Consider the following 16,278-nt stretch of genomic DNA (forward strand, 5'->3'; position numbering starts at 1 on the left):
ACCCAAAGGGAACAGATGTCTAATAAGCTCTCAGGTTCAGGTACATCCTTGGAAAGAAAATACTACTATTAACTACTTTGAAGTTTTTGTCCCCCTATATAACTGATGGTTTTGTTTTCTGTTTGTCATATTTCTCATCTCGCTCATCTATTTTATGAGACTTACCTCCTATTCACTCATATATGCACCTCTGCTTCACGCTGGTGAGCCCACTCAGCTTGCTCCTGCAATGCCAGCTCCAAGCACAGCTGGCACTACAGAGCTCACCTTGCCGTTAGGACCAGGGGAAGTCCGTCTCTAAGCCTGTCTCCCTGAGCAGAGCAGTTTTGCTGTTTTTTTTTTTTGTTGTTGTTGTTGTTGCTGTTTTTTGTTTGTTTTGGAATTCTGCTGGGCAGATGGTGGAGGACTTAGGTATCTATATACAAAGTGATCAGCCCTACTCTGCCATTCTTATAGGCCAGCTGAAACTGTGGGCAGAACTATTCAATGGAAACCAGTAAGTTGGTGTTTTCTTAATAAAAATCAAAATGTTCCCAAGAATGCAAATTAATATTTTTAAACATTTCACTTTCAAAAAGTAAAATAGGATTGTCTTATTTTTTTCCCCTTCCTGAATGACTAGGGGCTTATAATAATTCAGTGGAATTTACTGCTCATCTTTTATACTTACTCAGCTTAACTAATGTTTCAGTAAATTTTTCACAGTTGATTGCAACTCGGCATAATAGATGGATGAATTGATGATAAGAAAAGAAGTAGTCTAGCAGCATACGATCATAAACGTCATCTTTGCCCTGAAGGTTAAAGATGATAAAATGGTTGCACTTAAATTGTATAATAAATTAAAGAGCATATTTTGTGCAAATGTAATAAGTTTAAGTAAAAGGCTGATGAAATCTTTAAATTCTATAAGAACCTAGTTTTAAATTCCAAATTTCTAGTAATGTTATTAAGATCTTAGTTGGCATAAATTTATTTTCAGTGTGCAAATATTATCAATTAAAATTACCCATTATTTCTACATACTTTAATAAGGTAAAATTACTGTAGGTTTTTAACATGTGACACTTTAGCTCTACAGACATATCAGGAAGAATGAATTAAATTTGATTTTTGAAAAGTTTTGAAGTTATTTCTGTAAGGGTAACTACATTGTTAATTATTTTAAATATTTTATCTTAAGAGAATTTCTCCAGGCATACTTAAGATTCAAAGAGGTAAGAGAATGTGAATGAAGTGTGGGTGAAGAAAGATAAAGGGAAAAAACTGTTTTTAAGAAAATGTTAAAACTAAGAAATTACCTGTTTCAATGTACCTTGTCTCTATAATTTAGAATTGGCATTATTTTAGAATAGGCTTTAGAGAACAGGAACCAGACTAAAAATAATGATATAGCTAATAATCAGTGATATTAGGGCATAGGTCAAGAAGAATTTAAGGGCAATAAAAGAAATCCTGATTATATGGCAACATTTTAAAATAGTAAGTACCTAAAATTTGACTTTTCAGATTTAGATGTATGAGCCAATTATAATTTAGCCTAGCCACAAACACTAAAGATAAATAGAGTAAACTATTTTGAGGGAGGAAAACACCTTACTACTTGTACCAAAAGGAAAAAGTCCAAATGAGTCTCATCTTAGGATCCACAACATAGTCACTTAAGTCTAATGTACTCGTAACTGCCAGGGGGGGAATTTTCAAATTACTTTGTACTACAGAAACATGATTTTCCTGGCATCCCAACATACCTTACTGGTTTCCACCATTGTGGGCAAGAGGCACATATTGAGTTCAGGGCGCGGAGGCCGAATATTGCTTTTCCCTCCTATTAGCTTGATATTTTCTCGACAAGGGAAATAAGGTCCAAGAGACACTAAGACATTAAAAGTGTACAATAAGAATAAATGGAAAAAATAAATCTCCAAGCTTCAGTGTGCAGAATGATTAAATGCCAGCCATATTCAAGTATTATGCTGTAAGAATACGTACTTGGTATATTACTGTGATGGTAAGTACAATGGTTGTGTTGGAGAAATGGAACCAGAGTATGAAGAAAATCATGGGGACTCAAAAGCACAAGTTCCTTGAGGACATCTGAAAATTAAAACACAATTTGGGTATTAAAACACTAGTTTTATCTACCTTCTACTTTTAAACTCACAAATCCTGATGGGATTGCAGTGGCAACCTCTGAAAACTGTGTTAGTTCCTAACACTGAAAAAAATTCTGTCTCCAACAGAATGTTCCAACAAATCTGAATCAGGAGAATAATCACAATATGGAGCCATCATTTAGAAAGAGGTTTGTATGCAAGGGGTAATTATGGTTGTAATCCCAGTACCTGGGAGGTTGAGATGGAGGATTGTTGGCAAGACTCTGTTCATAAAAAGGGTTGAGGATGTAGCTCAGAGGTAGAATGTTCACGGGTTTGGCCTTTATTACAACCCAGGGCTGCATACACACACGTTTTCTACCACTGATCTACATATATGGCCCTTTAATGAAATTAGAGGCAGGGTATGGCTAAATTCTCAGGCTGGACGGAAAGATCCTTCTGCATTAGCCTTTGAAGTAGCTGAGAGGTGGGCACTACCATGCCCAGTCTTACATAGAGAAGTTAAAACACTGTATTATCGAAGTCAACCATTAAACCAAGCATGGGAGGGAGGAAAAGGGAGGGAGTAAGGTGGGGACTGGGCGGGGGCTGGCTGGGTGATGTGTACATCTATGTCTACACAAGGTTTTTTTTACCCCATTATGATGTATAAATCCAATGCAGTAATAAAAAATTTAAAAACACTATATTAATGGGTTTTTTTTTGTTGTTGTTTTTGTGGTGTTACATTTTGAACTGAGAAGTGTTCTTTCTGAGCTACATCCTCAACTTGATTTTATTTTGAAACAGGGTCTTGCTAAGTTGTTGAGGCTGGTCTCAAACCTGCAATTCTCTGCTCAGTCTTCCAGGTACTAAAATTACAAGCATGGGCCGGGCGTGGTGGCGCACGCTTGTCATCCCCGCGCTTGGGAGGCAGAGACAGACAGGAAGATCATGCAGGTTCGAAGCCAGCCGCGCGCGCTGGCTTAGGAGACCCTGTTTCCAAATAAAAATGTAAAAACAGGTCTGGGAGTGTAGCCCGGAGGTAGAAGGGCAGGAACCCCAGTACCACCAAACACAAAAAAATTTACAAGCATGGGCCATCATCCCTGGCTTTCATTAGTATTTTTTTTTAAGGAAGCTGAGAAAGGAGGATCATGGCTAGCCTAAGGAGCTCATTTTCTCTTTTCTCTCCCTCTCCCGCATAAGTAGCTGAGAGTCTCACCCAGTAGCTGAGGCCGGCTTCAAACCTGCGCGATCCTCCTGTCTCAGCCTTTCAAGTACTGGGATTACAAGCGTGCGCCACCATGCCTGGCTTCAAATATGCCTTTTTTATTTTTATTTATTTTTTGCAGGTTTGGGGATGGAACCCAGGGGTATTTGACCTCTGAGCTACACCCCCTGCCCCATTTTTTATTCTTTTATTTGAAACAGGGTCTCACTAAGTTGCAGAGGGCCTAGTCTGGGAACTGTGATCCTCTGGTCTCAGCCTCCTGAATGCTGAGATTACAAGCGTGTGCCACCACGCCCAGCTTAAATATGCCTTTTTTTTTTTTTTTTTTTTTTTTGCGGGTCTGCGATGGAAACCAGGGGCATTACACCTCTGAGCTACACCCCCTGCCCTAGTTTTTTTTTTTTTAATTCTTTAATTTGAAACTGGGTCTAAGTTGCGGAGTGCCTCACTAAGTAGCTGAGGCTGTCCGTGAACCGTGATCCTCAGGTCTCAGCCTCCTGAATGCTGGGGATTTCAAGTGTGCATCACCACGCCCGGCTTAAATATGCCTTTTTTAAAAAGGTGAAATACTCAGAACCTAAGAACAGCCACCAAGAAGTAATAATGATAATGATGATGATAATAATAATATTAGTGGTACTGGGGATGGAACACAGAGGCATTCCACCTCCAAGCTACACCCCCAGCCCTATTTTTTTTAATTCTTTATTTTGAAACAGGGTCTTACTGAGTTACAAAGGGCCTTGCTAAGTAGTGGAGCCTGTCCGAGAACTGCTATCCTCCTGTCTCAGCCTTCTAAATGCTGGGATTACAAGGATGCACCACTATGCCCAGCTAGGAAGTTATTCTTATTTTTTTGAAACTGGACATTGAACAGGAGTATTCTACCTCTGAGCTATACCTTCAAATAACTAACTATTCCTGTACAATGTCACTTCTACCTTGTAAACATCTATATTAGTATACCTGGCTATTATAGGATCAGAAGACTTTAGTGCTGGAAGAAACCTACAGATAATTGAAGATCAAAGAGCCCAGATGTAGCCAGGCTTGGTGGTGAACATTGGTAACCCCGGTAGTTGCAAAGTGAGATAGGAGGACTGCAGGTTTGCAGCCAGCCTCAGAACCTTATTAACAAGGCCCTCTGTAACTTAGTGAGACCCTGTTTCAAAATAAAGAATAAAAAGGGCTGTGGGTATAGATCAGAGGTAGAACACCCAGGCTTAATCCCCAGAATTGCATAAAATAAACAAACAAACAAACAAATAAATAATAAAATAGGGGGTTTGGTCAGGGTGTAGCTCAGAGTATAGAATGACCTTGGGTTTAATTCCCAGTACTTCAAACAAAACAAAACAAAACAAAACAGCCCAAATGGATTGAATGACTTGCCCATAATGACATGGGTAGTTACCATTGTGTTAAGAAACAGAAGTTTTGTTTTCTTAAGACTATTAGCGTGCCTGGAGTGGTGGTGCACGCTTGTAATCCCAGCATTCGGGAGGCTGAGACCGGAGTGAGGCCCTCTGCAACTTAGTGAGACCCTGTTTCAAAATAAAGAATAAAAAATAGGCAGGGGGTGTAGCTCGGGGGTAAAATGCCCCTGGGTTCCATCCCTAGACCCGCAAAAAAAAAAAAAAAAAAAAAAAAGAAGAAGAAAAGACTATTAGCCAGTGCAAATTACACATATAAGTATAAATCTCTTCTAAAGCCTACAGACCTAACGTCTTTTTTTTTTTTTCTTATAGTGGGGACGAAATCCAGGGGCACTGTACCTATGAGCTGCATTCCCAACCCTTTTTATTTTGAAACAGGATCTCGCTAGGTTACTAAGGCTGGTCTCAAACTTGCAATCCTAAGGCGCTACTCTCAAGGGTGTGTACTGCCATGTTTGGCTCTCACATCTTATCATTAAAAACTCGCAAAAAAAAAAAAAGTTCTTGCATTAGGTTTTTACACAGGTGTATTTTTAAAGTAACTTACCTATACAGGCATTTCTTAGTTCTGGAGGGCTATAGGAATTAAGAAGAGTTAACAGTTTATGGGCAAATTCAATTCGCTCCTGCCACTGGATTAACGCTTGTTTCACATCTGCAAATACAGAAGCATACATAAACATGCTTTTGAGAGATCACAATTCCTTCACTCTTTCTTCTTATAATAGGGATTGAAATCAGGGGCATTCAATCTACAAGCTATACCCACAGCCCTATTTTCCTTCCTTCCTTCTGAATGGAACCCAGGGGCATTTATTCTTTATTTTGAAACAGTGTCTCACTAAATTGCAGAGGGCCTCACCATGATCCTCAGCCTCCCAAGTACTGGGATTACAAGCATGAGCCACCATGCCCGGCTTTCCCTGAACTTTTTCTGTTAACTACAGAATGCTTAACACTAACAGATTCAAATTAATTATGTAAAACATCTTTGTTTAAATTAGTATGATTATTTTCAGGAGATGGCTACAATTACCATTATTATTATTATTATTATTATTATTATTATTATTATTATATTTTTTTTTGGTGGTACTGGGGTTCCTGAAGCCCTTCTACCTCCAGGCCACACTCCCAGACCTATTTTATATTTTTTAAATTTGGAAACAGGGTCTCTTAATCCAGCGAGGCTGGCTCCGAAGCAGCGCAATCCTCCTGTCTCCTTTAAATCTGCTACATTTCTCCCTCTTTCCCAGCACTAGGGAGAGAACCCAGGGGCATTTTACCTCCAAGCTACACCTAGTCTTATTTTTTTTCTTTTTAGTAATTTGAAACATGGCCTAAGTTGCTGAAACTGGCCATGAACCTGCAATCCTCCTGTCTCAGTGTCCCAAAGTGAGCTGCTATGTTCAGCAAATCAGCTACATTTCTTACAGGGACATAAGACTTAGAGTATTTCTCTTAAAACTAAAAATGATCTGAGTCAAAACATTTCTAGCTGGAGAGCCATTACAAAATACCCATCTTATTACTTTGCTTAGAAATGTTTCACCATTTCCAAACCCTTGATACTTAGAGCACGCTTGTCTCTTTTTTCAGGCAGGCATTACAAAACAAAAAACATAGAAGCATATTAACTTTGAGCCAAGAGGCTAACTAGCTTAGCCCCATCTCTGCATAAACTAAAAGTAAAGACAATTTCTCTGGGAGATTGATTAAAAATCTTATCTCCTTAATAAATAGCATTAATAAAAATAAGTAGGAATGACCAAACCTTTTCTTTGAAGATACGGACGTGTAGACTTCAAAACCGAAAGGAATATTGACAGAAGTTCTACTAAGTCTCCGGTCACATGGCAAGCAGTAGCTTCGTGATACATCATGTGCAATGTGTTGAAAGACTACAAGTGATTTAAAAAAATTAAAAATAATTTTATTTTTGCTTTATTGAGCCACAAAATGGTAGTGCTCATTATCTCTGAGAGATGTTTTTAGATTCAGATTGTATGTATATGCATATATGTGGGAAAAGCAAATTCTCCCATTCATCTCTTTTTGTGTGTGTGGTACTGGGGACTGAACCCAGGGGCAACCTACCTCCAAGCTAGATTGCCAGCCTATCTATCTATCTATCTATCTATCTATCTATCTATCTATCTATCTATCTATCTATCTATCGCAGTACTGGGGATGGAACCCAGGGGCACTGTACCTCTGAGCTACACCCCCAACCCTATTTTTTAGTCTATTTATTTATTTATGGTCCTGGGTGTGGAACTCAGGGGCTTTTTTACCTCCGGTCTATACTTCCAGACCTATTTTTTATCCTTCATTTGGAAACAGGGTCTCACTGAGTTGCTAAGGGCCTTGCTAAGCAGCTGAGGCTGTCCGCAAACCCCAGTCCTCTGGTCTTAGCTTCCTGAATGCTGGGATTACAAAAGTGAGCCACCACACCCAGCTTTATTCTTTATTTTGTTAATAGGGTCTCACTAAGTTGCTGAGGGCCTAAGGACCTGAGGCTGGCTGTGAACCTGAGATCCTCCTGTCTCAGCCTCCCAAGTACTGGGATTATAAATGTGTGCCACTACGCCCAGCTTCTTGTTCACCTCTTTAAAAAATAGAAATAGCCCTCACCTTCAGGGCTCTAATATTTTGTATATACATTTTAGTCTAAAGAAATAATTTTTTAGCAGGGTGTGGTGGCGCACGCTTGCAATCCCAGTATTTGGGAAGCTGAGACCAGAGGATCACAGTTCGTGGACAGCCTAAGCTACTTAGTGAGGCCCTCGGCAACGAAGTGAGGCCCTGTTTCAAAATAAAGAAAAAAAATTGGGCAGGGGTATAGCTCGGAGGTCAAATGCCTCTGGGTTCCATCCCCAGATCTGCAAAACAAAAAACAAAAAACAAAAAACAAAACAAAAAAAAGAAGAAGAAAAGAAAAGGAAAGAAAAGAAATAATTTGTTTAATCACACTGGAGGGGAGACTAGGGATTGAACCCAGGAATATTCACCTATCAGCTATACCCCCAGGCCTATTTTATTATTTTATTTTGAAACAGGGTATCATTAAGTTGTTGAGGGCCTCCATAAATTGCTGAGGCTAGCCTCAAACCTGTGATCCTCCTGTCTTAGCCTCCCAAGTACTGGGATTACAGCCATATACCACATGCCTAGCTTCCTGTTTGTAGTGAAGCATCTCTAATATTTTGAATTGGTTTGCCAAGGTCTATATACTATTTACAAATCAAAATCCTGGTCTATAGTTGGTCACAGTACATAATCTGAACAATGTACTTGTGTAATATTTAACCTATAAACTGTGAGGTCAGAAATTATGTATGTCTTAGTGCCTGGCACAGAGTAAACGTTTAAGTGTTTGTTGAATGAAATTCTTGCTAATTTTTATTTTAACCAAAATATTTAACATTCTTCAGATAGAGCCAATACTTCTTTGCCTCTATGCTCATGCTTGCAATCATCTAAATTCTCTCAACTTTCTTTACTAAATCTAAATCCTTATAGGTAGTTTCAAACATGTTCTGTTTTTTGTTTTTGTTTTTTTGTTTTTGGTGGTGTTGGGGATTAAACCCAGGGGCATTTTACCTCAGCCAATTTTTAATTCTTTATTTTGAAACAAGATCTGACTAAATTGTGAAGGTCCTAAGTACCTGAGGCTGGTTGATAATCTCGATCTTCCTGTCTCCGCCTCCAAAGTAATGGGATTACACAAGCGTGTGCCACCATACTTGGCTGTTCTGCTCTTACTCTGCTGGGATTACAAGCGTGTGCTACCATGCCCAGATCAAATAAGCACTCTTAAAAAATAATGTATGGCTGGGTGTGGTGGCGCACGCTTGTAATCCCAGTGAGACTGGAGGATCACGGTTGTGGACAGCCTCAGCTACTTAGTGAGGCCCTCTGCAACTCAGTGAGACCTGGTTTTAAGATAAGGAATAAAAAAAAAATAGGGCAGGGGGTGTATCTCGGAGGTCAAATCCCCCTGGGTTCTATCCCCAAACCCGCCAAAAAAAAAAAAAAAAGTATGTCTTTTATTAAATGAATTTTGTTTCTGTTCTTACAATTAAAATGAATAAAACTAGTCTATTTCAAATGGTTGTTCTAAATACAAAAAAGGGGAAAGGTATAGAGTTAATAAAGAAAACAGCACCCTAAAGACGGTTACTTAATAATTTTTGAAATATAAACTAGCTCCATCTATATAATTAAAATCTTGCCACCTCTAAAAGTCTATCATAAACTCTTGTCACAAATTAAGAAGTCTGGGTGAGAATATTAAAATGAGATAAACCACAGTAAAATGCAATAAAATTTACCTCAGTCATAAGTATCAGTCCTCGATTAAACACAACAAGAAGTCTGTCTTCATCAGATTCCAATAGTATTCTGAAGGCACTAAAAAAACAAAGTCCAGTTTGATAACAGAATCAGAACTTAGGTGATAAAAAATAAACAGAAAGCCAGGCGTGGTGATGCACGCTTGTAATTCCAGTACTGGAGAGGCTGAGACAGAGAGAAAGGAGGATCCCGGTTTACAGCCAACCTCAGCTACTTAGTGAGGCCCTCCACAACTTAGGGAGACCCTGCTTCAAAGTAAAGAATAAAAATACTGGATCGGAGTGTAGCTTGGAGGTTGAATACCCCTGGGTCCCACCCCCAGTACCACACACAAAACCAAACCAAAACAACAACAAAAACAACAGAAAAATAGTCATTTAAATTCTCTGCTTGCCTACTTATAGAAAAAGAGACTGCTATATATGTCTTTTAGTAATGCAAGATAGGAAGATCATCCCAAAGCTTAAAATCCAAAATGCTCTGAAATCTCAAACTAGATCACGCCACTCAAAAGGTTAAGCTTTGGAGCACTTCAGATTTCTAGCTCAGGGATGCCCAACCAGTCGAAGCTTATGCAAATATTAAAAAAACAGACAAACACATTCTGAAATATGAAGCACTTCTGCTCCCAAGCACTTTGGATAAAGAACATTCAACCTGTAAGGAAAATATTAAATAAGAAACCCTCCTAGTAACTTACAGAAACTTTACATATGTTAATATACAAGAAACTCTTATCTACAATGGTAAAGCAAAGGTATGAAGTCGAGTATGGTAGTACACGCTTGTAATCCCAGCATTTGGGAGGCTGAGACAGGAGGATCACGGTTTGTGATCCTATTACCTAGGCCCTCTGCAACTCAGTGAGACCCTGTTTCAAAAATAAAGAATAAAAAATAGGGCTGGGGGTGTAGCTCGGAAGTAGAATGCCCCTGGGTTCCACCCCCAGTGCCACACACACACACACAAAAAGGTATGATGAGAATATGTCTGGAGTTTCAGTACAATGTTGTTGTTTTTCGCACTGAGGATTGAGCCCGAGGCATTCTACCTGAGCTACACCCCCAGCCCTATTTTTTATTCTTTATTTTAAAACAAGGTTGAGTTACAAAGGGCCTTCCTAAGTAGCTAAGGCTGGCTGCGAACCATGACCCTCTTGTCTCAGCCTACCAAATGTTGGGATTACAAGTATGTGCCACCACGCCTGGCATATTTTTTATTATTCTAAAACAAAATTTCACTAAGTTGGGAAAGACCTCACTAAGTAACTGCGGCTGGCCTGGAACCTGTGATTCTCCTGTCTCAGTCTCTCAAGTACTGGGATTATAAGTATGCGCTACCATGCCTGGTTTGCACTATATTTTATTTATATATTTATTTATTTACTTGCTTACTTTTGGTGGTATTGGGGGTGGAACCCAGGGGCTTTCTACCTCCGAGCTATACTCTCTGACCTATTTTTTTAATATTTGGAAACAGGGTCTCACTAAGTTGCTGAGAGCCACACTAAGTAGCTGAGGCTGGCTTCGAACCTGTGCAATCCTCCTGTCTCAGCCTCTTAAACGTGGGGATTACAAGCATGCGCCACCATGCCCAGCTAAAAAAAAAAAAATCTTATTTCATTAGGACCAGAAGTTCTGTTACAGAATATAACTAGAAATCCTACTATCATGAGAAGCTTTCCTCCTTTTTTTTCAAAAAAATAATCAAGAGCTGGGTGTGGTGGTGTACACCTGTAATTCCAGTACTTGAGAGGCAGATAGGGGGAATGCAGGTTCAAAGCTGGCTTCAGAAACGTAGGGAGGCCCTCTTGCAACTTAATGAGACTCTGTTTCAAAAAAGAAAGCCAGGCATGGTGGCGCACACTTGTAATCCCAGCATTCCGGAGGCTGAAACCGGAGGATCATGGTTTGCAGACAGCCTCAGCTACTTACTGAGGCCCTCTGCAACTCAGTGAGACCCGGTTTCAAAATAAAGAATAAAAAAATAGGGCAGAGGGTGTAGCTTGGAGGTCAAATGCCCCGGGTTCCATCTCCATACCCGCAAAAAAAAAAAAAAAAGCCAGACATGGTGGTGCACTTATAATCCCAGCATTCGTGAGGCTGAGACAGGAGGATCGCTGTTTGTGGACAGCCTCAGCTACTTAGTGAGGTCCTTTGCAGCTCAGTGAGACCCTGTTTCAAAATAAAGAGTAAAAGCCGGGCATGGTGGCGCAAGTTTGTAATCCCCGCGCTTGGGAGGCTGAGACAGGAGGATAGCACAGGTTCGAAGCCAGCCTCAGCTGGTTTAAGAGACCCTGTTTCCAAATAAGATATATATATATATATATATATATATACACAAAAAATAGGTCTGGGAGTGTAACCCGGAGGTAGAAGGCCCCTGGGTTCCATCCCCAGTGCCACCAATAAATAAATAAATAAATAAATAAATAAATAATAAAAAATAGGGCTGGGGTACAGCTCTGAGGCAGAATGCCCTGGGTTCCATCACCAGTACTGCAAAAAAGGCTGACAATGTAATTCAGAGGTAGAATGTTTCAGAGTTTGCCGGGCGTGGTGGCGCACGCTTGTAATCCCCGCGCTTGGGAGGCGGAGACAGGAGGATCGCGCAGGTTCGAAGCCAGCCGCGCTGGCGTAAGAGACCCTGTTTCAAAAATATAAAATAGGTCTGGGAGTGTAGCCCGGAGGTAGAAGGGCTTCCAGGAACCCCAGTACCACCACAAAAAAAAAAAAAAAAAAAGAATGTTTGAGTTTACTCTCTAGTATCATACTAAATAAAAAGATTTAAGAAAATGTAAAATCTATTTATGAAAAAAGCTTGAGAAAACAATGTCACAATAAATGCCAAAAATTTTTTTTAAAATTCCTCCAAAGAGTCTTGGCAAAAGGCATCGCTAATATCATTTTGTGAACTACTAAAGATTCAAACTCAAAATCTTTCCCTCTCCTCTCTCCCAGTACTGGGGATTTCACCCAGGAAAATCTTTCAGTTATACCCCCAGCCCTATGTTTATTCTTTATTTTGAAACAGGATCTCACTAAGATGCAGAGGACTTCACTAAACAGCTGAGACCGGCTATGAACCTGCGATCATCCTGTACTCAAGTACTGTGATGACAAGCTTGTGCCACCACATCTGGCTAACTCAAAAGCTTTTTGATGACGATAACCTTAGGCGAAAGTCTATAATCCCAGTATTTGGGAGGCTAAAACGAAAGTTGGTAGGTTTGAGACCAGCATATGGCAACGTGGCAAGAGTATATATCAAAATAAAAAATAAAAAGGGTTGGAAGTGTAGCTCAGAGATAGAACTCTCTTGGGTTCAGCTGAGAGTGGCAGTATATGCTTTTAATTACAGGCTCGAGGATAGCCTCAGCAAGTACTGAGACTCTCATTAACATAGTGAGACCATTTCAAAATAAAAATAAAATAGGGCTGGCAGTGTAACTCTACAGTGGAATGTCTCTGGGTTCAATCCCCAGTACCACAAAAACAAAACATAACAAAACAAAACCCTTCCCTGGGTTCAATCCACAGTAGTGTTCCCCTCCACAAGATACTATAGTGAAGGCTTCATCAAAGTATAGGAAGGAAGGAGAGAGGGAGGGAGGGAGGGAGAAAGGAAGGGAAAGGAAAGAAAGGACCTAAAATGGAGGTAGCGGTATATGCCTGTAATCCCAGGTACTAGAGAGGCTAAAGCAGGGGGATCTTGAGTTTAAGACCTGCCTGAGCAACTCATTGAGATTTTGCCTCAAAACAGAAAGGGATGGGAATGTAACTCAGTGGTAGAGTACTTGCCAGGCTCTGAATTCAATCCCTAGTTTAAAAAAAATAAAGAAGCCGGGTGTGACGGCGCACGCTTGTAATCCCTGCGCTTGGGAGGTGGAAACAGGAGGATTGTGGGGTTCGAAGCCAGCCTTGCTGGCTTAAGAGAACTTGTTTCTAAATAAAAATATAAAATAGGTCTGGGAGTGTAGCCCGGAGAAGGGTTTCCAGGAACCACAGTACCACTAAAATAAACAAACAAACAAACAAACAAACAAATAAACAAATAAATAAATAAATAAATAAATAGAGCTGGGGTGTGATCAGAGGTAGAATGCCCCATGGTTTCATCCTCAGTACTGGAAAATAAGAGAAAGAAATTAGCTTGAGCTTTTATTTGTATAGGTAATGGGAAATTGATTTTAATTTACAATAGTAAATAGTAACTTCTGTTGCTCTGAACAATTAATTATGTAGATTATTTTTGTCAATTCCTATAAATAAGAAAACCAGATGTAGGTAGATTTGGGCTAAGCAGAATAAAAAACATATTAACAATAAGACTCATCCAAACATGGAGAAAGGTGTTTCTGGAGGCCTCTAAGAACTGAGTATATAAGTTAGAATGAATTGCCACAGATAGAAGGATTCAATTTTTAAGGAAACTTGTATATTAAGATTCTTCCAGCCCTAAAATTCTCGTTCTGATAAAAACAAAAATACAGCCGGGCGTGGTGACACACACTTGTAATCCCCATGCTTGGGAGGCGGAGACAGGAGGATTGCACAGGTTCGAAGCCAGCCTCAGCAACTTAGTGAGGCTCTCAGCAATTTAGTGAGATCCTGTTTCCAAATAAAATATAAAAGCCTCTGGGTTCCACCCCCAGTACCACCAAAAAAAAAAAAAAAAAAAAAAAAAAAAAAAAAAAAATTCCAAAAGAAAAATAGTTCACTAAATTTTTTGTGTGATATTAAGTATTGAATCCAGGGTCTTTCTACCTCTAAGCTACACCCTCAACCCTATTTTTTATTCTTTATTTTGAAACAGAGTTTCACTAAGTTGCTGAGGGCCTAAGTAGTTCAGGGTTGCTTTGAACCTACAATCCTCCTGTCTAAACCTCCCAAGTACTAGGATTACAAGTGTGTGCCACCATGCAGGGCTTCACTATTTTTTTTTTTTTGGTGGTATTGGAGTTCCTGGAAGCCCTTTTCTGGGCTACACTCCCAGACCTATTTTCTTTTTATTTTTGGAAACAGGGTCTCTTAAGCCAGCGAGGCTGGCTTCGAACCAGAGCGATCCTCCTGTCTCCGCCTCCCAAGCGCGGGGATTACAAGCGTGTGCCACCACGCCTGGCAGGCTTCACTAATTTTTAAAGCAGAAATTCTGTCCAAGTAGCTAAATGTATAAATTTTTCACCAATAGCCTTTAAGAATAAACCTTTACTTATAAACAAATAGTTTCTCTTTTAGTGTCAGAAGGCTAGACACCATCTCCTCACATGCAAAAAGACCACCAAAAAGATCTTTACCTTATTAAAGTAGTCCAGCAGGAGCGGCCATCTAAGCAACGCAAATAACAACTTATGGTTGTTTTCTTAAATTGTTTGATATCTTCTAATTCTTCTTCTCTCATGTCTGGCCTCTGGGCTATAAACAGTTGCATCAAGTTAAACAGTTCTTCCACTGCCTAAAAAAGGCAAACAAGCAATACGGTGACTTTTTGTTTCTCATTTCTTTTTTGGGTGGGGTACAGGGATGAAAAATTCTACCTCGGAGTTACAATTGCAGCCCTATTTTATTCTTTTATTTTGAAACAGGATCTAAGTTGAGGAGGGCCTATGTTGCTGAAGGTGGCCAGAAACCTGCGACCCTCATGTCTCAATCTTCCAGTAAGGAGATTATAAGCATGCGCCACCATGCCTGGCTTGCTTTATTTTTATTCTTGAAATAGGGTCTCATTAGGTTGATGAGCGCCTCACTATTTGCTGAAGCTGTCCTTGCTTTGATCCTCCTGACTCAGCCTCCCAAGAACCAGGATTACAGGTGTGTGTCACCATGCTATGCTCACTAGCTAACAGAATAGTCACCATTATAACATTAGTAATAAATTCTATTTTTAAAATTGAATACAGCTGGGTGTGGTGGTGCATGCTTATTATCTCTGTATTTGGGAGGCTGAGACAGGAGGATCATGGTTCGTGGCCACCTTTGGTCAGCCTCAGCTACCTAGTGAGGCTCTCTGCAACTTAGTGAGGACCTCTGCAACTTAATGAGACCCTGTTTCAAAATAGAGAATAAAAAACCAGGCTGGGGGTAAGCTGGTCATGGTGGTACATGCTTGTAAATCCCAGCATTAAGAAGGCTGAACAGGAGAATTGTTGTTTGTGGACAACCTCTGCAACTTAGTGAGGCCCTGTTTCAAAATAAAGAATAAAAAATAGGGCAGGGGGTAAAGCTTGGAGGTAGAATGCCACCGAGTACAATCCCCAGTAACACACACACACACACACACACACACACACACACACACACACACGAATACATTATGCACTAAAATAATAAATCTTAAAATCAAAACTACAAATAGTTATTTTTTAGTCTTTTTGATAGTAGAAATTGAACTCAGGTATTCTACCTCTGAGCTATGGTTTCAGCCAAATTTTATTTTATTTACTTGCTGTAGTTAGGATTTAACCCAACTACAAGCTATACCCCTAGGCTTTTTTATGTTTCAGTTTGAAACAGAGTCTTGCTAGGTTACTGAGAGTTGCACTATGTTGCTGAGGCTGGTCTCAAATCTGCAATTCTCCTGTCTTGCACCCCCACCCAAGTACTGGGATAACAGGTGTGTGTCACCATGCCTGTCTTCACTTTTTATTTTGAAATAAGGTCTAAATTGTGGAGGCCTCAGTAAATTTCTGAGGCTGGATGTGAACCTGTGATCCTCCTGTCTCTGCCTCTCAAGTATTGTGATTATAAGCACGTTGCCACTACAGCTGGCTAGCCCTTTTTAATTTTGAAACAGGGCCTAAGTTGTTGAGGGTCTCATTAAATTACTGAACCTGGCGTCAAATCTGGGGATCCTTCTCTTTTAGCCTCTCGTTTACTGGGATTATAGGCATGTGTCACCACATCGGGCTTAATGTCTACTCTGAATGCTCCCCACCCCCAGTACTGGGGGTTGAGCCCAGGAAATTCTACCTCTAAGCTATACCCCCAGCCCTAGTTTTTATTTATTCTTCATTTTGAAACAGGCTCTCACTAAGTAGTTGAGGCAGGCTAAGAACCTTTGATCCTCCTGTCTCAGCCTCCCAAGTACTGGGATTACAACCATTTACTGCCACACCCAGTTCCCTAAATATTGTTAAAAGCACTAGCTTTTATAA

General features: G+C 40.0%; 1 protein-coding gene across 1 annotated transcript in view; it reads right to left on the reverse strand.

Annotated features, from left to right (window-relative positions):
- Positions 1-16,278, reverse strand: part of USP34 (ubiquitin specific peptidase 34) — a gene marked incomplete at both ends in the record, with an annotated part of 249,862 nt that overhangs the window by 15,374 nt on the left and 218,210 nt on the right. Inside the window, 7 exons of the mRNA XM_080711495.1 lie at positions 671-794; positions 1,752-1,876; positions 1,993-2,097; positions 5,317-5,424; positions 6,544-6,670; positions 9,104-9,182; positions 14,422-14,579. Of these exons, the coding sequence (XP_080567621.1) occupies positions 671-794; positions 1,752-1,876; positions 1,993-2,097; positions 5,317-5,424; positions 6,544-6,670; positions 9,104-9,182; positions 14,422-14,579 (826 nt within the window). The remainder of the gene's footprint in view (positions 1-670; positions 795-1,751; positions 1,877-1,992; positions 2,098-5,316; positions 5,425-6,543; positions 6,671-9,103; positions 9,183-14,421; positions 14,580-16,278) is intronic.

The sequence above is a fragment of the Muscardinus avellanarius genome, assembly GCF_963383645.1.
Source record: "Muscardinus avellanarius genome assembly, chromosome: 15".
Classification (NCBI taxonomy): domain Eukaryota; kingdom Metazoa; phylum Chordata; class Mammalia; order Rodentia; family Gliridae; genus Muscardinus; species Muscardinus avellanarius.